Raw genomic sequence first — 24,895 nt, forward strand, 5'->3', positions numbered from 1 at the left:
TCCACCAAGTTGAATGGGGACCAAATCAAGGATCCTCTGTGCCTGATTTATCATGTACGGTGGTTCCACAGACACTAGAATTCCAATGTCGATCTTCCTTCAACACCTTGAATGAATCTAACTTAACTCTGCATTTTGCCAGTCTGTTAAGAAGGGTAGAAGGCATGCTGGTCTATACAATGTCTAGAGCAACTTCTGAAATATAGTTGGAAAAAATGCAACACACAAACTAACAAAAACCCTTCACCAATCCCAATACAGTGACCTCTGTTTCCTCCTCTGTGAATGTGTATAATAACGCCACTTACTGACCATGGCAGTTGACTTTTGAATAATGCTTTAAAAAGTTCACCCAGAGTAAACACACACACACACACACACACACACACACACAGCCTCTGGGTGCATTTTACCTAGTCCTGGTAATTTAGTTACTTGTGGTTTATTTATTAGGTTGAAAACATCCTGTTAATTTACAATTATTTAATGTATTAACTGATTAAGGCCTGACCTCTCAAGGGGAAAATGCTGATTAACTGTGTAATACAAAGGCTAAAATGTTGCATAGGAGCATTTTACAGATACATTCCGCCTCCTGAACAGTTTGTCATTCAGAAAGGATTCTGTCTCTCTTCTCTGTGCTCATTGTTTGCTCTCATTCAGGCAGACATTCAACTCCCCACCCCACCCCCACCTCCTTGGGATAGCCAAGTTCAACGTTTTTAAAAAAAGACTTTATTTTTTAGATAGATTTTAGATTTATAGAAAAACTGAGAGGATAATATGAAAAATTTCCATATGCTCTGCACCCAGTTTCCTCTATTACTAGCATCTTATGTTAGTATGGAATATGTGTTATAATTAATGCACTAACATTGATGCATTTTCATAAACTAAAGACCATAATGTATTTGAATTTTTTTATTTGTATCTAATGTCCTTTTTCTGCACTAGGCTCCCATTCCAGACCCACATTACATTTAGATGTTATATCCCTTTAGGCTCCTCTCTTGACTGTGACAATTCCTCAGACATTTCTTGTTTTTGATGCCTTTGATAGTTCTGAGGAATATAGGTCAGGTATTTTGTATAATGTTCCTTAACTGAGACCTGTCTGATGTTTTTCTTATAGCTACACTGGGATTATGGTCTCTGAGGGAGACCACAGAGGTAAAGGACCATTGTCATCAAGTCATATCAAGGGTTCATCCTCCTACATGAGTTATCACTGTTGACACTGACCTTCATCGCCTGGGTGAGCTACTGTTTGTTGGGTTCTCCACCCCCTTTCCATCCTGTCCTGTTTGGAAAAAAGTCACTTGAAGAGTGGGGAATGAGGCTCTTCTCTGAATACAGAATATCTACTTAAATTATTTGGAATTCTTCTTCATGGGACATGGGTCTCTTCTCCTTTGATTTATGTATTCAGTCACCACATGTAATTTTTTTAAAGACTTATTTATTTATTTGAGAGAGAGAGAGCATGTGTGCAAGAGCAGTGGTGGGGGGGGGAGCTCAGAGAGCGGGAGAGAAAAACCCAAGCAGACTCTGCACTGAGCCCAACATGGGGCTCCATCTCACGACCCTGAGATCAGGACCCCAGTTGAAACCAAGAGTTGGACACTTAACCGACTGCACTAGCAAGAGGCCCCACGAGATGCAATTTTATTAAAGAACTTTGGGTAAACATTAATTGGTTCAAAAATATTCCTTCTTAAAATCCAGGACAAAAAAAAAATTAAAAAATAAAGCCTAATTTGCTTTGCTTTATTTAAATTGAATTTCATTCTTAATTGAACATAAAATATGTATAAAATTAGTCTGTAGAGGATATAAAGATGACTCCACCAAGTTTCCCTGCCTGAAGAAACAGGCCCAGACAGAAAATGTAGATATGTAACAAGGCAGATAAGCGCTGCAGTTAAAAGCAAAGTGCTTTGGGAACACGGAGAAGATAGTAATTAATTCAAGAAGAGCTTGATAAGAGAAGTCTATAACCAGGGCCAGCTTCCTTTGCGTGCCACCAGTGACTCTCAATGATTCTGATTATGAATGGAGAAACGCACTCCAGATACAACAGAAGACTGCACTGAAGTCACACAGTTGGCTAATGTCAGCGCCTGAGCTGAAAATCAAGTCTTCCGGTTCCAGATCCCATGTTCTTTTCACTGCGTTCAATTAGAAAATAACCCAGAAGTCTGCTATGCGTTATCCAAGGCAGAAACGAATACTTACCTCAAATAAGCGCAAGACCTTGGCCAGGGCACCAACTTCTTCTTTGAGGGAGAAGATCAGTGATATGGCTCCACTGTGATTGGAGTTGTCTTCAATATAGCTTGTTTCCTACAAGATGAAGTGCTCTTGGTTAAAACGTTTTCCTGTTGGGGCGCCTGGGTGGCACAGCGGTTAAGCGTCTGCCTTCAGCTCAGGGCATGATCCCGGCGTTACGGGATCGAGCCCCACATCAGGCTCTTCCGCTATGAGCCTGCTTCTTCCTCTCCCACTCCCCCTGCTTGTGTTCCCTCTCTCGCTGGCTGTCTCTATCTCTGTCAAATAAATAAATAAATAAAATCTTTAAAAAAAAAAGTTTTCCTGTGAAACCTCCAAGGAAGAGGCCAGCATGAACTCTCTCTTCCAGTCCAGGCTCGGGCTACCATAAGCTGCCTATATTCTACATAGAAGCATATAATATCTGGTGGAAGATAGGTTAAGTCAGGGGAGGTGATATTTTCAATGATGCTCATAGGTCAGAATTCCATTTTAGAAAACTTTCATTACTCACGGATGTCAGCAGTCATCCTATAGATTCAATACCTTTTAATGAGCACCTACCAAGTGCCAGGCACTATTAGGTCTCTGAGATCCAAAAATGAATAAGACAATGCCCCATCCTTCAGGAGCTCAATATTTGGCTTAATAGACACAGACGCCACACAAAGATCCTTAGAGGTGGTATAACAGAGTTCAAAATTGTCCATGAAAACACTGAAAAATATGGTATGGAAAGTACTAAAAATGGGTGTTTGAGGTCAAGGACCTGTCTTCCAGTTACCAGCTGGAACACTTTGGGCAAATAGTTCTTCTTCTAAGTTTCCTTATCTGGAAAATCATGCTGATTATAAGCCCTGTCAAAGCGGTATTCACAAGATGAAGAAAACACACAAGGTAAGACAGTTTACATATAAAAATGATGGAAATATAAATACACAAGAATGACTTCTTGGCCTTTGGCAAAGATCTCAGGGAAGCATCACTGAGCTCAGGAAAACACTGTCCTGTGTGCTAGGATCTAAAATATCCAATTATTGAAAGAGTCACAAAATACATAAAAGTAACACAAATAAGCTATCAGAAGATGGAGGTCTTACACTTCATAGCAAAGTATCTAGGGTCTAGCACTTTCTACATGCATATGACAGCAAACTAAGGTAAGATTAGGGTTGACATTGCAGGGTTTGCTGCAACTTTTAAAAATTGTACAGTCTAGTTTTACAAAAAGATAGAAAGTTCCATATGTGCTCACAAATCAAGAGCATGTACCTAAAACTAGGAAGAAAAAAACCGGGCAGAACGATTACTCTCTTGTAAGGAAGCTGATGAAATTAGGGGCATGGGTGTTAAATCAGCTCAGCGAGAAGGCCGTGTTGGGCAGGCTCTCCCAGTGACTCGGCATAAATAAGCCCGGCATGAATACTGATGGCCCCTGATGAAATTCTTTTCATTCAGAAAATTCAAATTTTCCCAGAACCTCACCCAGAACAGAGGTGGGGGGCAAGAACCAAAATTATCTGCAGATATAATTGGAGCCTCACATGAATTGGAAGGCTGAACTGTTACACATCCCTAAATGGACCATGATATTTTCTTGAAAAAAGTTTTTTGTCTTTTTAAAAAGTTCCAGTATAGTTAATCTACTGTTTATTAAGAGCCTATAATGTCCCAGGCGTTATAATAAGCACTTGATTTGGATTATCTCATTTAATGTTGATACAATTTAGGTGGTGGGTTTTACTATCCCCAAAGTGTCTGCTTTTACTGACAACAAAATGAAGCCTTAGAGAAGGTAAGTAATTGCCCATAATTCTGCAGTCAGCGACGGAGCCAGGGTAGGACCCCACGCCATCTGACCTCAGCCCACGTCCACGACTCACAGCTTCTTCTTGCAAGACTCTGTCCTGCCTCTCCTTTTAAACCCTGCCAGAGATAAGCAGAAGATTCTCTGGGGTCAGCCTTCTTTCTCCCAGAGAACACTGAACCCTTAGTCCTTTCTGGTTTCCTTGAAAGGACAAAAGAGTTCCATTTCTGGTTCAATTGGCAACATTGTTTCCTGTTGGCCTCCAAGAAAATTAACACATTCCAGATACACCACCTATGACTGGGGCAACTCCAATTTGAATGCACCCTTCCTCGACTCCCCTCACCACCACCTTTCTGCTCCGGTGCAGGTCCAAGTCCCAGCTGACCTTCTCCAGAAATGAGCCTGGGGGTCGGGTCCTTCTTTTGTTCTACTAATCGAGCTCTTAGTCATCTGTATCGATCCGCCCTAATAGAATTTTGCTTGTGTCCTTCGACTCAGAATTCTTCAAAGGCTCCCCATGGCCAGCACAATAGAAAAGCTCTTTCTGACATTCAGGAGTACCTCGGGACCTCATCTCCTGAGGCCTGCCCACAGGAGCTGAGGCTTTCTCCTAGTCTTTTCAGCTCCTCATTAAAGCAAATACCCTGCACCACTCTGTCTCCTCCCCTTTCAAATAGCTTAGCTTGCTGTTTGGTCTCACTTCTGCCAGGAGACCTCTGCATTCCCCAGCGGAGGTGAACAAGCCGTCCTGGTTCTATGTATCCCGTTTGGCTTCTGATGCCAACGTGGGACTTGACTCGCAGAGCGGGCCCTGCTTTTAGAGTTCATCTAGTTTCACCCCCTTATTTTGCAGACGGGGAAACTATGCCAGAGAGAGAAAGGTGTGACTCCTCTGAAGTCATACAGGTGGTGGGTAGCAGGTCAATAACCCAGGCTTCTGAATATCATTCTGTTTAATTCCTTCTGCTATGGGCAGTATGTCCATATTAAGGCCCCTATTTCTTGCAGACCAGTTATTCAATACCACTCCTGACAGCCTACTCTTACCCACGCCTGTCCCCTTCACTTTCTCCCCATATGCTTTCTAGATCAGAGTTTTTCAATGAGTGTTCCTTGTTTCTCCACTTCAGAGTTACCTGGGGATTCCTTGTTCCAGTGCAGATTCCTGGGCCCCACCCTAACCTATCGAATAGGAGTATCTGGGGTAGGAGCTTAGAATCTGCATTTTCTCCCAAATGATCCTTAACCATGAAAGATTTTGAAACCGCTGATAAATGTACAACCTATTTTTTTTTAATTATGACTTTTCCCAAATATGTCTGCAAATTCACATTTACCATACGATAAGGTACTACTCTTTGTTGTTATTAATATTAATAATAGGACTTGCGGTTGCCTGCTATGTGCCAGAAGCCAGACTTAGTGCTTTTCATAGTTAATAAACATCACTGGCAGCAACTAGCACTGTTGTAGGAGTTTACGTGTAATTAGCTCATCTAGTCCTCACAATTGCACCCTGAGGTACGTGCCATTATTTTGCAAATGAGGAAATAGACTCCGCTAGGTTCAGTCCATCTTCCAAAGACACCCAGCTAATGAGTGGCAGAGCTTGGATTCGAACATGGGTCCAATAATTTCACGATCCTTATTCTGCCTCCCAGTGACAGACCAACTGAGACAACAGCTCCCCTTTTCAAAATTTGAGGGAACGTAAATGAAAAGAAGCTCATGGAAGTTTGTGATACAGTATGGCCTTCGGTGGATTCTGATTCCAACCTTGCTATGTTGATCCAGTATGGGACCTTGGGCAAATCTCTCCCAGAATATATTTTTATTGGCTCATAATCTATACCTTATTTGTTTTCAAAAGGCATGTGAGTTGACTTAGAAACACGTCCAGCCAGGATGGGTAAAGGTAGAGAAAAGTAACTCGGAAACTAGATAGGAAGACATAGGGCAGGGAAACTGGATTTAACTAACACCCGTGAAGGAAAGAATTTTGATCATTGGGCAATACATTTAATAGGAGAAATACATTCTCCACGGTTGTGTCTCACAAATACACTGTTATCTTTGGGAAAGAGTATTTTTCAAAATTAGGAACAAAATTTAGCTAGGTGTTCCTTTCAATCTTAGTGCTTTTTGGAGCAGTGGTAGAAGGCCTGTATTTGCACGTGTGATTTTACGCATACACACCCACAGGGGAAGACAACCAAAAACAAGGTGCAGACATCCTACCACAGACACACTATAGCTCCATATTCCAGCCTGTCTCTGCAGGAGGAGGCTGTGGGGCAGAGCAGTGCCCCGGGGGTTTGGAAGTGAGATCGGCACTTGAAACCTGGCTTCACCATTCAGAGCTCTGATTTCTGAGTTCCCCTCCTCTCGTATTCCACTGCCCTGCTCTATTTTTCTTCACAGCTCTTTTCTCTACATGAATTTATGTGTCCATCTGATTTGCTTTTGTATCGTTTTTCTTCTCCACTAGAATATGTTTCATTGCCACAGAAGCTCTGCTGCCCCTGGCACATAGTAGGGGCACAATAAGTCTCCTGGGTGAATGAATGAGCCAAACATCTCTTGCAGGCTTGTCGTGTCTGTTCTGTGTGTAGAGCACGTGACATACCACACGCTCTCCAGCCTTGTATCAGAATTCCGTCCTGCATGTGCCGTTCATCTGGGTGGGGAACTTCGAGAAGGCATAAACTATGCCTTTTTTGCAGACTGTCAGAGCTGGAAGGAGTCCTGAAGACTATTCTAGTCCAACCCCCCCGGTCCCCCACCACCATCAATTTTACAGTTTTACAGATTCCAGACTGAGCCCGTTCATCCTAGTTAGGTGACTTCCCCACTACACAGCTTCAGTAAACCAAAGACGAGAGCTCACATTTTCTGACTCCATGTCCAGTCTCCCTCCACGGTGTAGCTCTACCAACCACTGTGCTCGACTCAGTGCTTGTCTCTCTTGCCAATGTTCCAGGCACGTTTGGCTGAACAATCAAATCAGATCTGGCTAGACACTATGCTCCAGGAACTGTGCTAAGAGCTTTCCGGACACTATTTCATTGAATTCTCATCCCAGCCCTAGGACATGGGTATTTTTATTCCAATTTTTCAAATGGATCAACCTGAAGTTTTGCAAAGTTCAGTACCCTGCTTTCAATGCCAAGGTATTACCAGGCCTGCCCTAAACCCTCCTCTCTATCCACCGTCACCAAGAGTAACAATCTGTGGGTCTCAATCTTCTAAGTATTCTATAAATAAACCTTGAAGCTCCCATGGCTCCGTAACCAGATTGCTACGCCTCACTTCCTCCCATGTTTGTGGGAGGCCCACGGCCAGCAGCACCGGAACTAAGTAATGAGAGCCAAGATCTGTTCTGGGATCTGTCTGAGGCTCACGCTATCCCTTCTCCACGCGAAGTTCTGTCTACCAAGCACTGCATACCTTTTTCAAAGGAAGTCTTTCTTACAGGACTCAAAAAAAAGTCAGTCCAAAGTTCTGTGGTCGCTCTAGTCAGACTAAAACATCAACCATCCTCTCCTCTCCAGCCTCTCTGTTCTGTAGATGGCTCTCACTAATCCTGCAGACAACACGTCTGTCAAGTGGTGTTATTTCCCAGGGCTGGACTTTAAGCCTGAACCCTAGAGCCTAGGAGTGTGTTAAGTCAGTTAAAGGATGCATTCTGCAATTATCCACCTCAAGAGAAAGGCAATGAATTCCAGAGAACAGAATACACCCTGAGCATTATCCCCAAGTCACATCTAGGGTTCTGTCACATTCCCAGTCCAGGGCTAAGTCTTGTTCATTTTCCTCTCTGTTTAATTTTCCCTTTCCCCAGGTCTGAGTGAGTCTGAGACTTCTTCTTGCCTCATTTTCTCCCAAAGGTGAAAAAAGGGATACAATTTCTTACAATTTAGCCATTTTGATAGCTGGCTGAGAGCACTTCATAAATATCACAAGAGAGGAGATCTAGAAGAATCCCATCTCCCATTCCAGATCATAACGAACCAGCCACTTCAGGGTAGGAAAGAGAAAGCAGGCAACAGAGAGGGACAGTGACTTGTCCAAAGACACACAGCTAGTTGGGGGCAGCTCTGAGAGTCAGATCCCCAACTCCTCAAGCATCTCGATTTCCCTGAAAGCCCCACAGGACAGATGTCCTTCCCTAGGGAACCGTTGCTGAGGACCTTCCTGGACATTGTCATCACCTTCAAATAAATTCAGACTCCCCTGTGAGCTTAAGGGAGTAGGAAACGTCAACATTCCTCAGACCCTTTACCACCAGGGACCAAACTCCCCTCACGGTGCAGCGCGCAGGCGGGCCTGCTTTGGCTCACCTGTCCGTCCGAGAATTTCCTGCCAGAGCTTGCGTTCTCCAGGACCACAGCTGACATGCTGGCTCCCCTAGCGAGTGAGGTCTCTAGCTCGGGGTCGTCGGTGGCAGGCAGTTTTGCAAACAGCAAAGCGCTGCTGAGGTTTTTAACCTGGCGTTAGGAGGGGAGGACAGATTCCAAGGGTGTCCCCTGCGACGTACGGGCCGCAGAAACGCCCCTGGTAGGCGTTGTCCTGACGCAGTGGGCTCCAGGTCCCCCAGCAGGGCCGCCCCGAGGGGAGGGTGTGGCGGACGCCGGGAGGCGGGACTTGGCTGCAGGCCCTGGATGGAGCTTGGGGCTAACCCGTGCGCTGGTATTAGGCAGGGTTGGCGAATCCGGGACTCAAGGGCACAGCAAGCGGGTTCTCTGAAGTGCGAATAACCCTGACATCTGCTAATGACAAAAATGGACTATGAGAAACAAACTGAAGACTTCAGAGGGGAGGGGGTGGGGGAAGGGGATAGACTGGTGATGGGTAGTAAGGAGGGCACATATTGCATGGTGCACTGGGTGTTATACGCAACTAATGAAGCATCAAACTTTACATCGGAATCTGGGGATGTACTGAATGGTGATTAACATAATATAATAAAATTAAAAAAATAAAAAATAAAAAAAAATTGTAAGAAATAATCCTTTCTTCCTCACCCGCTTCCCCATGGCAGTAGAGCAGGGATCCTAATTAAGAGTTCGACTAGGGGTGGGGGGGCAGGGTCCTTTCTATTAACCATTAAGCCAAACTATCTTTCTGTGCTTTGACTTCAGAAAGCTAGAGNAAATAAAAAATGAAAAAAAATTGTAAGAAATAATCCTTTCTTCCTCACCCGCCTCCCCATGGCAGCAGAGCAGGGATCCTAATTAAGAGTTCGACTAGGGGTGGGGGGCAGGGTCCTTTCTATTAACCATTAAGCCAAACTATCTTTCTGTGCTTTGACTTCAGAAAGCTAGAGAGGTAGCATTGTGAACGCCGAGCACAGCAATAAAGAGCAAAGGTAAGAGCGCAGACTGGGTGGCAATGCGTTCGCATGTCCTCGAGCTGTTTACAGAACTGCTGAGAGCTCCCGAAAGACAGCGGTGGAGCCACCTTGCCAGAACCTTGCGACAATATGAATAAGGATAAGAATGAGGTAATGCATTAAACATTTAGTACAGTTCTTGCCATATAGCTAAACACGCAATAAGCAGAAGGTACTGTTTAAAAGGATGTGACAACAAATNATGGCAGCAGAGCAGGGATCCTAATTAAGAGTTCGACTAGGGGTGGGGGGCAAGGGTCCTTTCTATTAACCATTAAGCCAAACTATCTTTCTGTGCTTTGACTTCAGAAAGCTAGAGAGGTAGCATTGTGAACGCCGAGCACAGCAATAAAGAGCAAAGGTAAGAGCGCAGACTGGGTGGCAATGCGTTCGCATGTCCTCGAGCTGTTTACAGAACTGCTGAGAGCTCCCGAAAGACAGCGGTCGAGCCACCTTGCCAGAACCTTGTGACAATATGAATAAGAATAAGAATGAGGTAATGCATTAAACATTTAGTACAGTTCTTGCCATATAGCTAAACACGCAATAAGCAGAAGGTACTGTTTAAAAGGATGTGACAACAAATTCTCAATGAGGACCTCTGCTGTGGGGCAGGCAGTATTCCAGGCCCTGGGGATCAAGCAGTGAATGAAGCAGAGGGTCCTGCCTCTCCTGCCAGGCTGCCATCCATGTGCGAGACAGAAAATAAATTAATAAATAAACGTAGTCAGAGCTAAGCCTTCAGAAGAAAATAAAACAGGGGGATAGGACTGAGCTGGTGGGTATTGAAGAGGGCACTCGGGTCTTCAAACAGCTAGGAAGATGGCATTCACCCCCATATTTTCAGATCAGAAACCGGAGATGAGGCATTCGTTGCCAGGAGGAAAACAAAATTAGAAAAGGACACTGCAAAGTCGGAGGTTCAAAAAAGATGTGAAAAAGTCAGGGGCATCAAAGCCTTGAGGGCCTGCCTAATAATTACCCAGGACAGAAAACAAGCCAATAATAGAGGTTGCCAGAAATCCACCCCCTTCCCCTCCCACAATTCTGTGACGGAGTGACCAAGAATCTGCCAAAGGGCAAAAAAAAAAAAATTCTCATATCTGAGATTCAGAACAAATGGACTAACTCCTGGTTCCACCCCTGATGAGGTGTGCAGCTATAGCTTTGGTCAAGTCCGTGCCTCAGTTTCTTAGTCTTTAAAATGGGGTTTTTAAGGATTGTTGTGTAGGATTCCTTGAGCCTCTATGGTGTCCCAGCTTTCTACTGGCTGCTAAGAATATAGACATAATTAAGGGTAATTTCTGTCCAAAAGGAGTCCTTGCGTGTTTGATTCATATTTCCTACGGTAAATTGGAAGATCCGTGTTGCTGAACAAGGAAGAGCAAAGCCTGACTTCCACCCTCAGGAGAATCTGTATCCTTTAACTGACTCCAGTGTCTTTTTAGTGTGGTACACATGAAATAAAGAGTTTTCCTGAGCCCCAGGACTGCCTGACAAGCATGTTCACCCGTTGCTATTGTTGGCATTCTCGAGAACAGTGGACGGGACCACCCCCGCATTCTGAGGGCGAGCAATGAACGAAAGCAAACAATGACAGCTACTTATTTACATGCTTATTTACATGCTCTCCACACACATAATTTCATTTCTTCAGCCCAACAACCGCATGCCCGATGCAGCCCCACTTGATAGATAAGGAAACTGAGACCCAGGAAGTTTCAATAGTCCAAAATTGAACTACATTTCACCCAATTCCAAGATACTGGCTCTTAAATACTTTTTTCTTCCTTTTTGAGATATAAACAACAGTGATTTTTGGAACAGCAAAAACAATAGCAAATCTCTTTTCTCCATCACCAGGTAAAAATGGAATTCTTTAACTAATCTGACATAAAAATGCCCCGGACCTGGGTTGGGAGTAGAGCACACTTGATTTTCAGCTACCTCAGAGAAAAACACTGATAACCTTATTTTAAAAAATTATTCCAGCAAAATGGGGACATTTCTCCATGCAGTAAGCTAAAAATTCCCCTTGCTTGTGATAGAAATTTTGTAGAGGATGTTTAAACTATCTTCTTGTTTAGCTGGATGGAATACAATGTGTTGGTCTTACTAGTGAGGGCTGTGCTGAGTCCTGAGAAAATTGCACTGGTCCCCCGTGCAAATCTAGAAGGAGCATCCAAGAATTCATGCTAGAGACCACTGAGGTCCGACCACGCAGAGGGGCACCATGTGACAAGTTGTGTAGCTGGTACACTTAGAGCTGACCTTCACTGATTTGGAAGTTGAACATTTCTCAACTACTGCAGGTTAGCAAGCAATCCCTTTTCATTTAACCTCATATGTAGAGGGTTGAGTTAATCATAATCTATGATTTCATGGCACATAATCAAAACCTACAAGGTCCTTTCTTAATTTATTTATTCATTCTCTTTTATCTTCATTCCCTGCCTCCATTCCCTTCTCCCAGAGGTGACATCCCTACAATTTTTAATACTCAGTCTTGGATTTTTAAAATGCATGGATATATTGGTTCAAGTATGTACTTTCCGTGGATATGAGTGATGTGATAGTATAGTTTTACTGTAGAATGTAGATGTACTGTAGATTTCATAGTTTCTAATGTTTTCTTTCACCATATTCTTAGGAGCTAACCACCCTGTGAATGCACATCTAGTTCTTTGCTTCCCTAACTGGTGTAGAGTACTCCTCAGTGTGTGTCTACCACATTTGTCTTCTGCATTCCCCTAGGGTCTCTCTAACTTTCCCCATCCCAAACACTTCTGCGATCAACATCTCTATCTTCGTCCCCTTAGAGACCTGTGTGAGAATTTGTCTTGAATAGAGGGGTGGGATCCTGGATCATAGGGAACATACATTCTTAATTGCACGAACTACTGTCAGATGGCCCATTAGAATGGCTTGTACTAGTCCACACCCTCACCAAAAAGGCCAAATAGTTCCTGTTGCTGGGGATCCCCAATATCTGGCATTTTCCAAATGTCTGATTCTTTGCCAGTCTCATCAGTTTGAAGAAATAAGCCCTTGCTGTTTGTATTTTGCATTTCTCTTGTGACAACAGGGTTTGAGCACCTCTTTAAACATTAATGCCACTTAGATTTCCCATGCTGTGAAGAGTTCATTATATCCTTTGCCTATTTTTCTATTGGGATTGCTGTTTCTCTGTGTTGACTTGCAGGAATAATTTGTGTAGTCCAGATACTAGCACTGCGCCTTTGTCAGTTACTAATCTGTCTGTCCTAATCTATCAGTGTCAGTTAACTGTCAACTGGTTCTTCCTTGAGAAAAAAAAAAGAATTCTGATACAATAATAATTTATCTTTTAAAATTTGGGGGTGAGGGTTCTATTTAAGAAGTCCTTCCTCGTCTCTAAGTTACAAAGATATTCTCTTCTTCCATCATCATTGGTTTTATCTTTAGTCTGTCTGCATCTCTTTGTGGATGGGATACAGTAATGGCCCAGGATTTTTTTTCTCTCTCTCCTCTCTTCATGTCATGAGTCAGTTTTTCAACAACATGGACAGACTTTTCCTCATTGACTTTGTTTGTCAGAATTTTCTGAGTTGAGATCATGTCTTCTTGGAGAGGCACAGTAAGAGACACCTCTTTGACTTTTGGTATCACATGTACAGTTTTTCAAAAGGCCATTTATACTTGAGTCTGTCTCTGAGATTTAATTTTATCCCATTGGTTTATTCCATTATGTCTCCTCTTGTGTCATTATCATACGGCGTTGATTAATATTACAGTATGGTTTGGTAGTGTAGCTTAGTTGGCAAATCCCCCTTATTGCTCTTATTTTTCTCAAAGTGTATTTATCTGTTACTGCACATTTATTCTTCCATATTCCAGCTGAAATTTTTATTGATTTAGCTCTGAATTTACTGGTTAATCTGGGGATGCTTGTGTTAAACAGTAGCAGTTATAGCAGACATACATGCTAGCTTCCAATTTATGATGAATGCAGCCAAAGTTTCTCCATTACTATTATGCGTGATATAGGGTTTTGGTGTCCGCACCATCATTAAATTTATGAAGTCTTCTCTGTCCTTAGTGTACTGAGGTTTTTTTGTTTTCATCACAAAGTGTTGAACTTAGCAAGTGCCTTTTCTGCAAAACTACGTGATGGATTCCTTTTAATTTATTAACATGGTAAATTACGTTGGAAGGGTTTCTAAATGTTAAGTGCTTCTTGCATACTAGGATAAAACTTCCTTTTTTCTGATTTATTAATTTTTATTGAATTATTAGATATGGTTAGCTTATGTTTTATGTAAGATTTTACCGTTTATGCTTATTACAGAAATGGGTCTGCCACTTTATTACTTGTACTATTGTTATCATATTTTGAAATGAAGATTACTGTAGCCTTACACAAGGTGGTGTAAAATTTCCCTGTTTTTATCATTTTTGGAACAACTATAGAAGGTGGAAATTATTTGTTTCTTGAAAATTTAGTAGGATCTCTTATAAATACAGTGGATCTAAAATTTGAGGGGTCAGGAAAAGTAAATGTTTATATTTCAATTTATTTAACTATTACTGGTTTATTTATGCTTTCTATTTCTTCTCATTCAGAAATTAATTCAGTCTGTCAAGGTCTTAACAAAACTGACATATTCCTGTTCATAGCATTCTTTTATTTTTAGAAGGCCTGTTGTGTCTGTATTTATTTTCTCTTTTTAGTTCCATATTTTGTTTATTTTTATCTTCTCCCATCTTGCCAGATACTTGTTCGTGAAGAATCAACATTCATAAGACTGATCTTCTCTGATATTTATTTTCTATTGCATTTTCTCCTCAAGTTTCCCCTAATGTTTTCTATTGCATTTTCTCCCCACTTTTCTTTATTATTTCCTTGTTTGAGTTGGCTTTGTTGTTCTTCTCCCAACTTCTGGAGTAGAACGCTTAGCTTATTTGTTTTCAGTGTTCTCTGTTTCCTGAGAAACACATTTAAAATGATATATTTCTAAGTACCATTTACGCTGTGTCTCATTAATTTGATAGAGTTAGTGTTTTTACTATTGTTTGGTTCTAAGTTTGGAATATAATTTTCTCAATAACCCAAGTGTTATTAGAAGTATATTATTTAAATTCAAGTTACTTGGGATATTTTTTTTTAATTTCTAACTATATTAGACTATGGTTAAATAGCCCAGTCTTCATGATTTTGATTCCTTGGAATTTATCAAAGCTTTGTGACCAGGCACATATGGTCCATTTTTGTAAATGTTCAGGTATGCTAGTATTCTCTATTTCTGGAAGATATATATGTCTGTGTGTGTGTGTCTGTGTGTGTGTGTGTGTCTGTGTGTGTGTCTGTGTGTGTGTGTGTCTGTGCGTGTGTGTCTGTGTGTGTGTGTGTGTGTCTCTGTGTGTGTGTGTCTGTGTGTGTATGTCTGTGTGTGTGTGTGTGTGATATTTTTAAATTCCTATTTGAGAAATTGGTAGATCAATCAGACAAAAAGTTGTAGAACATGTATTTATACATAGATTACAAATATATATGACTTTATATATATAGCTTGCATTTTATTTACTTTATTTTCTTTTAGAATTAGTTTCTTTCTTTCTTTTTGTTATGTTCAGTTAGCCAACATATAGTACATCATTAGTTTCTGATGTAGTGTTCAACAATTCATTAGTTGCATATGACACCCAGTGCTCATCATATAACTTATATTTTAATCTAATCTAATAGTTTCTGTCTTTTTATTAGTAAGTTTAGCCCATGACTTTTATTATAGAAACTTTTATGCTAGTACATATTTCTGCCATTTTATTTCATATTTTCCACTTGCCGCACTTTCTGTTTATTTCATTTTCTCCTTTTTAACTTTCCACTGGAGGAATAGATCAGGTTTTCTTTTGCTGATTTGAAAGTTATCCTTTCTATCTTTTAAGTTTTCTTTTTTATTATTATTATGTTATGTTTGTCACCATACAGTACATCCTTAGTTTTTGATGTAGTGTTCCATGATTCATTGTTTGCATATAATACCCAGTGTTCCACGCAGTACGTGCCCTCCTTAATACCCATCACCGGGCTATCCCATCCCCACCCCCCACCGGGCTGAAACCCTGTTTGTTTCCCAGAGTCCATAGTCTCTCATGGTTCCTCTCCCCTCCTTCCCCCCCCTTCATTTTCCCCTTCCTTATCCTTTCTATTTTTATTCATCTTCTGGTTATAATGGACTGAAATGTTTGTGTCCCCCCACCCCGCCAAATTCCTATGTTGAAGGTTTAATCCCCATTGTGATGGTGTTTGAGGACTTTGGAAGGTAATTAGGTCTTAAGGGTGGAGCCCTTATGAATGGGGTTAAGGCCCTTCCAAGGAGAGACCGGAGAGAGCTTGCTTCCTCTCTTTCTGCTCTCCACCATGTGAGGATACAATGAGAAGATGGCCATCTGCAAACCAGAAAGGGAGCCCTCACCCAGGGGTGGATCTTCCAGCACCATGGTCTTGGATTTGGCAGCCTCCACAATTGTAAGAAATAAATATTTGTTGTTTAAACCTCCCAGTATATTTGGTATAGCAATCCAAACTGCCTGATAAACTGGTCATCTTTAAGTCATTCATTTTTTTTTCATTTAGATATAATTTTTGTATCATTTATTTATTTTTAAAGAGTTAAATACTTGTATGAATCAAAAAGTTAGAACATAAATAGTGAAAATTCTCTCACACTCCCTTATCCTTCAGGCACCTGAGTTTCTTCCCCAAAGACAACCGATATTATCAGTTTCTTGCAGAAATTTTTAAGCAAATGTGTGTGTGTGTGCGTGTGTGTGTGTATTCCTCTCACTTTCAAATGGCAGCATACTGTACATGGTTACGTACCTTGCCATTTTAAACGTTTAATGTATATATATTGAGATCACCCTGTTTGCTACATGTAAACCTTCCTGAATCTCTTTTAATAGCTCCATTGTATTTCTTTGTACAGATTTTCATAATTTAAGCTGTACTCTGTTAACGTTGTTGTTTCCAATCTTTTGCTATTACAAATAATGTTGTGATGAATAACCTCATATGTGCATCATTGTACACACATGTCAGAATACGACTGTATGTAAGTGTACTGTAACCAGAATTTCTGGGTCAAAGGATATGGACATTGATCATTTTAATAGATATTGACAAATTATCCTCCAGAGGGTGGCCATACAATTTATTATCCAAATGGGAATTTTTGGAGAGTGAAAAGAGGTGCTTGTGGTAGATACAATAAGACAACAGGTATAAACCGGGACTATCACAGGTAGACTGTCATTTATGGTCCCCCAATCCATGTGTGTACTACCAATTTACACAGTACAGGAACAATGTGACAGTGTCTATTTCTTTATAACTTTTCCAACCTAAGTGAGGTTGCTTAGCTCAGTATTAGGAAATGTCAACAAGTAGGTTCGGAAATACAAAAAAGACCAGACATCACTTGAGTAAATCAAACAAGTCTACTGTGTCGGTATTCACAGCAAAAAGATCATCAACATTATCTAGGGACAAGCAGGGGTATAAGTTTCCTACCCATAAACTTCACCAAGGATTACGCACTTGTGGATGGTAATATCTGAGTGAATGAGAGATACATCAGAACTTCTGGAAGCTCAGCACTCCCTTACACCCAACTAATGGACTTGAGATTAAAGCTGTTCTGGACAGAATCTTCCCTGGAAAAGGCATAACTCATTAATCTCAGCCGTACATTCCACGGACTGGTGAAGAGGCTACAGAACAAAATTGAGAAAACTCTGAACCAACTTCCCACGTATCACAAACTCCTCACACCGATGTAAACTGCTTGGCTAAGAACACTCGTGAATTTATTGTTGTGGGACCAGAACAAATGTTAGAACCAAGACATATGGTCTTTAGACCAGCCCTGAGGCTCCTGCACTTAGCAAATTTTTAAATCCTTGACAATCTAGAGAAGAAAGCACTCATTATGGTTTTCATTACAATATCTTTTATTTTGAGCAAGGTTTTTATTTCTATTTACTTTTATGTAAACCATCTGGACTTTGGATTATATCCCTACCCTTTATTTTTGAAATCACCAGGCAGGACACGGGCCTAGGCTTCATTCCTACCCCCACCCCCAATCTCAGATACACTGCATCATGGAAAGTACATGTTCTTCATGGAAGCACCTACCGTTACAATCTAGTAATGTTGTCATCTAGTACAAAAATAATGTCCAAATTCTGATTATTTTTCGAATGGAGTTTTGTACGTGCCTTGGAGATTACCCAGTGGGGGCTTTTAGACACGGTTCTGTGGTCCAGGTGATAGCTCCCAAGAAAGGTCCATTTCCCAATAAATTCTATTTCTTTGGGGCTCATCTCACCATGCAGCCTAGCTCAAGAAAAACATAGCTTTGTCCTGCCTATGGTAGAGTCCAGCCTGTCCTCACTGTGGCCATCTGTCTGTGTTTAATATTCAAAGAAGCTAGACAGTTTGTTGCCTTTATACATGAGTTAGGCATAGTTCCTATGTCCCTCAAATTTCGGAGGACATAGGCTGAGTTTTCTGATAGGTTCTTTTTACCCTCCTACATTTGGTATAAAGTAAAGAAGAGGAATTTATGTAAAGAAAAGAGAAATGTCACAGAACAGTAACAAAACCCTTTTTAATAAAATTCTTTCTTTCCAGTCAGTTGGGTGTCTTAGTCTGCCCTTATAAATCTTTAAAATGAGTGTTGAGTCAAGGATTGCAGAGTGGGCTTCACCATCTCTTAGCGTGTTCTACATAGAAAGTCTCAGATTCCAAAACAACGACCCCAAAACAATCATATTTAACATATATAATTGGAGTAGTAACCAGACCAATGGAGGTTTTTAAATTTGAGATATTCCCATAACCAGGTCCATGCATGTATGCAGAATTTGGAGAAGGGGAAAATTGAGAGATAATTTTCCTGACATTTCTTGGATTATGTCTTGGACTACCTTTTCAAGGATATTTACACAGCAATAACCTTGGAAGAGGGAGATGGTATCTCCCTCTCTCTGGGTCAAAGGGCAGATTTGGTTCTTGACCACCATGAGAGATAGAGATCTCCACCCCCAAAGACCTTCCATGGTAATAAAGTCTTTCCCCTCTTCCTGGAGAAAATCTGCTTTCATCCCAGAGTAAAGATGATGCCTCTCTTTGGAGAGGAGGATGGGGAAGGTGCCATTAACCCCATAGAAGATGTGAGTTTCCTAAGCTCAGGCTTCCTCAGCTGTGACACAGATCCAGTGTATACTCAGCATCCACCTGGATCCACTCTGTTTTGACACCTATGGGACTTGGGGGACAAGGGGAACCAATATAAACATGACATGCACATTGCCTGTTGTGCTCTGAGCAATAAACAATCTATATCCACTAGGCTTATTATTTCTTTGCTGACCAATTTCATGGAAGTATGGCAAGTCATCCTAGCAGTCACACTGATGTTTAGGAAATACTTGATCTACTTGACAGAGAAAAAAACAGAGATGTGACAGTAATGGCTAGCGTTTTCTTTCCTCCTCTCTCATGAAAATAGAAGCTCCAAATGTTAGCCAGCCAAACCCAAGACTTCCCAGAATAAAAAACTACACTGCCCAGCCTTCCTTGAAGCTAGATGTAACTGCAGGTCTAATATTTGACCCAAGAAACACAAGGAGTAGAAGTCTGTGTAACATCTGAGAAGTGTCCCTAGAGAAGGCAAGGCCTTCTCCTTCTATTTTCTCCTTCTTGCAGGTTGATATGCAGAAATGCTGACTCGAATTGGAACAGCCACATTGGATTACAAGGTAAATGTAAGAATGGGGGCTGTGGTTTTCAGAATAAAGAGAAAGAAGAATAAAGATAAAAGGAGTCTGGTTCATGACACCGTAGAGCATTACCCAAGCAGCCTTGGACTTCTGACTTGACTTTGATATAGGAAAAAATTAACTTCTATTTTGTTTAAACTCTTGTTATTTTGAAATTTTTGTCACTCACAGCCAAACCTAATTCTGACAATATGAGAAGCATGGAAATGATATTTAAAATGGATTTCTCTGTCTAAGAACTCCTCTTTTCTCATCAGAATTTAGAGAGTAGTGCAATGTCTCATTGGAAAAACTTAGGAAATTCCCACCCAGCAAAATCTGTTGGCTGCGAGCTTCTTCAGATCCTCATTTCTATAGCGTCCTTCTTCTTAGTCTAACTTCTCCCACACAGATAATCCAGAACTATGAAGATCACCATCGCCATAAGCTAAATGCAATTAACGTGTGATGTCGTGATTTTAACCAAAATAAAATTTAAGGCAGGCTATTCCTGGAATTCTTAGGAGAACTTGGACATTTCTTTGGATTACAATAAAATCAGTTGGTAAACCAAGTGCATTTGATCACAGGAGTATTAAATGAAGTGTGTGTGTGAGTTGTCTGTGTATTCTGGAGACTTTGAAGCCATTACTTTAGCATTCCTTCTTGGCAACATCAGAGTGAAGTCACTGAGTGTTGTCATTCATATGTTCATTCATTCAACAAATATTTGTTGAGAATGTACTACGTGTCAGGCACTGTTCCACATAGTAATGAGCAAGACAGTCAATGCTCTCATTGATTTCACATTCTATTAGGGAACATGAGCAGTAAACAAGCAGATTAAAAAAAAAAAAGGCAAGATACACTCAGTACTGATAATGACCAAGAAGAAATAAAGTTTTAAAAAGAGGTATTATAAAAGAGATTGACTGTTTTGGAGAGGCTGATTTAAGTCGAAAGCACAAGGAAGACCTAGTTCACATGGCATTATTTGAATTATGGGAAGGCTTTGCTCTAAATACAAAGATCTGGGGGAAGAGGCTTCCAGTGGAAGGAACCCCTCTGCATAAAATCTCTGAAATCATGAACACATGGGACTTCTTTGAGGGGCAGACAGAGGACAGTTGTGGTTGAAGTAGAAAGAACGGAGGGGAGAGAGGTGTGTGCTGAATTTGGAGAGGAGGCAGGACCAGTTGATGTGTTTATGACCGGGGGTGTACTAAAGCCAGCTCATACAGACTTGAGAGAGCTGATTTTGCAGAGGTTTTGTGAGCTTGTTGCTAAACATACCCATGATTAAAAACTCAATTGTGGAAACTTACAATTAAATAAAGTATATTAAAAACAAAGATAATGGATACTTAAAGTCATTATTTCATCCTTATTTTACCACGCTCATTGTCTCAGGTTATTTACACCTGTTAGATCTACGTGGTAGAAATACCACGTAATCACATGCTACGGCACATCTCTCCCCAGCTTCATGGTCACATCAGTAGCTTGAGATCTGCCGTAGAGGGAATACTGACACCACGAAAATCAGAAAACCCTGCAAATCAGGAGTAGAGTCAGGGGTTTGTTAAAGGTTTACCACATCCCATTGACAATAACTATGGCAGCAAAGCACAAGTAGGACTGGATTGAAACCAGATTCTTCAGAGGGCAGGACAACAATGCCACCCAGTGATTGAAGACATTTTGGGGCAGAATGGGCCCAGCTAGGGGTCAATGGAGTAACAGCACCAAATCTAAGCCGATCAGGATGAGATTCAGTCTGAAGAAAAAAAAAATCCAACGTCAAAGCCGGGGGAGGCTGCCTCATTGGTGAGACTCAGGAGTAAGGATTAGTACTCACTTGGTTAACCCAAGTGCCACTTCCAAAAAGCCTTCTGACTCACTGCCCCCAGTCAACTCAGATAGTATTTTTTTATAACTAAACTCATAAACTCTCTTGCCTTATTGTCACTCTTCTGTCCCCTTCTTCTAGAGCTCTCAGACCAGAGACCAAATCTTAGTCTTTCTAAATTCTAAGACTACGCATGATGCCTGAGTCATACTAAGTAGTTAATTCATATTAGTTTAATCATAAATGTAGAAAAACATATACAAAAGTGTTCAGGGCAAAAATATTTGGGAAGAAATTAAAACTTTAGCGAATAATTAAATAACAGTTCATTCACATAATAGACACAGCCATAAAAATTATTTTTAAAAGTCATAAAAAATTATGTCTCAGAATGCACATAATTCAATTAGTGACTGAAAAAATATGAAGCCTTGTATTTCCTGTTGTGTAAATTTATCAAGACGCATACCACCACAAAAAAAGAGGAGAAAGAGGTGTTTTCTCTAGATTGTGAGTTTAAGAAAGAGTTTTTTTTTTTTTTTGGTTATCATTATGCTTTTACATTTATGTATGCAAGGAACTAAAGTTGCAAAGAGAAAAATTAGCTTGCCTAGAGAATTTGCCCAAAGCCATACTGGATTTTTAGTTAGACATAAATGGAGCTATCTCTCAGTGTTATTCTTTCCATCTCATTCTCTCTGGGAAGAGGAAGGGACAAATATTTATTCAGCACTTAAATATTTATTTAGCACCAGACATACTTCAAAGGTTATCTTATTTAATCCTTGCTACCGTCCAATGAGATGGGTTTTTAGTATTCTCACTGGATGGATGAGGAATTTGAGATATTGTGGTCCGTGGGATAGGAAGCAAAAGACCTGCGGTGCTGAGGTTTAGGGTTAGGAAAATTATCTCCTCTCCTTTCTCTCTGGCTCTTGAGTGAGAGCAGAGCCCTCTGCAGCGGGCAAAGGTGGTATAAACACCCCTGTCCACCCAGAGACTCCCGGTCCTTGTGGAGTCTCATTAGGTCTGACCATTAGAGAGCTAAGGTCTTATATAATTGGCTGCTCCCATGTTAGGGGCATAAATATTTACTAGAGGGAAAAGGGTGGGGGATGAGGTGGCTGAGTGATGGACAATGGGGAGGGTATGTGCTATGGTGAGCGCTGTGTATTGTATAAGACTGATGAATCACAGACCTGTACCCCTGAAACAAATAATACATTATATGTTAATAATAAAAAATAAATAAATACATAAGAAAAGAACAGGGAAGACTGGGTCTTGAAATCCCTGGAATGCAATTTCGAGTTCAGGGACTACATGTATGATTCTCTACTATAGAAAAATAAAAAGGAAAACCTTTTTTTCTATTGTATTTAGTGAAAATACATCTGGTGACATCTAAGTTTATTGTTTTATCCTCAAGTGAAATTGGCTCATCAACAGAATAAACTACAAAATTAAAAGAAGAAAAAAGAAAAAAAAAGCTAAGGTGTTGGTAGCTGCAGTCATTGCTTGTTGAGTCACAAATTTGGGAAACACATCTACTGAGGCACTCAACCCACCAGACCATGGGGTGCTCAGTGTCTTGGTAAGACAAATACATGATCTTAGGCATGGATTCTTTTTCTAATTCTGCATCTGTTTCATTGGGGGGCAGGAGACAGAACTTTAAGATTGAGAAGACACTTGAGGGACTAGAAGTGAGATTCATCCTACAATGTAAAAATACTTATTAAGCTTGTGCTACAAGGCAAGCAGTGTTCTAGGATCAAAGATATAACTGCCTCCCTGCGTTTATATTCTTTTTAGAATGGATATTCTATTAGGATGGATATTAATCAAACCACAGGGATACATTCAAGTTTACAACTGTAATGAACAGCATGAAGGAGATGTACATGATGCCCCAAGAACTTTACCACAGGAAGTTTCCTTAGTCCAAGGATATGAAGTAGAAAATCACCATACAAAAGGGGAAGGGAAGAACCTGGAACTGCCTGACACCTCCAGACAAAAGAAACAGCATATGCAAAATCTATGTCGTAGAAACAACGGGATTCGTGGTTGAAGATGCTGCTGGAGAATTAGGGAGAGACTTATAGACCCTGTTAATGGTCTTCTCTCTTTTTTTAACCTTTATCTTGAATGAATTGGGAAGCCATTGAGGTATGCAATTAGAAGGTGCTCCCGTGAGATGTGAATTGTCATAAGGCCACTCTGGCTGCAGCATGGAGAGTAGAGGGGAGTGGGGGGCGGGGCAGCAGGAGCAATTAAGAGATGCATACAGTTGTCCAGGTGAGAAATGGCCATGGTTTCTTGGATTCAAGTGGTACTGATGACTGAGGGTAGAGATGAAGAAACTGGGATGGATTTGAGAAAGATTTAGAAGGTTGAAAAAGGAGTCACTGGGTGTTATACGCAACTAATGAAGCATCAAACTTTACATCGGAATCTGGGGATGTACTGTATGGTGATTAACATAATATAATAAAATAAAATTAAAAAAAAAAAAGAAAAAGAAAAAGGAGTCAGCTTAGCTATAGGGAGGGAAGGTGAGAAACGGGTGGAGGATGAATCCTAAGCTGCTGGGTAGGGTGAGACGGCACCATTCTCAGAGGTCGCTCCGTTCCTGCTCGTCCCAGACCAAGGAGATCTATCTGAATTGGACTCACCAGCTAGCCATTGAGAAGGTCCCTGTGCAACAGGGACTCACTAGGATAGTAAATTAAAAGGGGAGAACCTAGACCTTCTCTTATGTGCTTCGTTTCTTTTTTTAAAAAATTTTTTAATATGTTATGTTATTCACCATACAGCACATCATTATTTTTTGTTGTAGTGTTCCATGATTCATTGTTTGTGTATATGCTTTATTTCTAAAAACAATTTTTCTATGAGCCTTTTTCTTTTTGATTTATAGAGTATTTTCACATACATTATCAGTAAGACACGAATTAGTCTTCCTGTTTTGAAAATGAGGAAATAAACTCTGAATGTCGTTGAAAGCAACACAGGCCATCTGAGTCCAAATTCTATGCTTTTTTAAACTTTATTTCAGCTATTAATTCATTCATTCTACATGTTTACCACCTGCTCACAGGCACCAAATGTAGATTTGTCACAGAGCTAATGAAGCTAAAACTTGAGGGCCCTGCAACTCCATAGACTCCTCCATGGCTCTTGAATGGACCCTAGCAATAGACTCATCTGGTCATAAATGGGCATATGTTTTCGTAAAGTTTTCCAAAAATAGTTAAACCATAAACAGGTAAGACTGCTGTGTCTTTCCACACCGATGTCCTCACTTCTGGTGGCCCAGACATCTTTGAGATCTGCCTAAGGAGAAGTTAAGATGAAGATACATTTCATCTGCATTGATTGTCTTTGTGGTCACTTTCATGTAAAGTCACTGCTGGTCGTCTAGATGTAAGAAGGGTTTCCAGGAACACTCCCACTGCCCGCTGTCCTGAGTCACTGAGTCTAAAATTTTGGGGACAGAAGTCTTGAGAGCATGTACTAAGCGCCTAGTTTTCTTCAACCCTTGCTCAAAACAGTTTTCTTTCTGGAGATCTAATGTACAACAACACAACTATAGTTAACAATACTGTATTGTATACATGAAATTTACTAAAAGGGTGGATATTAAATGTCATTACTACACACACTCACACAAACACACACACATGCACAGGGAAAAAAAGAAGAAAAAGAAAGCGGTCACTATGTGAAAGTAAAGAGTATGTTAATTAACTTGATTGCAGTG

At 40.7% G+C, this 24,895-nt stretch overlaps 1 protein-coding gene across 1 annotated transcript in view; it reads right to left on the bottom strand.

Moving 5' to 3' along the window:
- The window catches only part of PAH (phenylalanine hydroxylase), a 67,238-nt gene extending 58,631 nt beyond the window's left edge, over window positions 1–8,607 (bottom strand). Inside the window, exons 1-2 of the mRNA XM_002915455.4 lie at window positions 8,419–8,607; window positions 2,236–2,343 (exon numbers count right to left, since the gene is read on the bottom strand). Of these exons, the coding sequence (XP_002915501.1) occupies window positions 2,236–2,343; window positions 8,419–8,475 (165 nt within the window). The 5' untranslated portion in view covers window positions 8,476–8,607. The remainder of the gene's footprint in view (window positions 1–2,235; window positions 2,344–8,418) is intronic.
- Window positions 8,608–24,895: the final 16,288 nt, after the last annotated feature.

The sequence above is a fragment of the Ailuropoda melanoleuca genome, chromosome 15, assembly GCF_002007445.2.
Source record: "Ailuropoda melanoleuca isolate Jingjing chromosome 15, ASM200744v2, whole genome shotgun sequence".
Taxonomy (NCBI): Eukaryota; Metazoa; Chordata; class Mammalia; order Carnivora; family Ursidae; genus Ailuropoda; species Ailuropoda melanoleuca.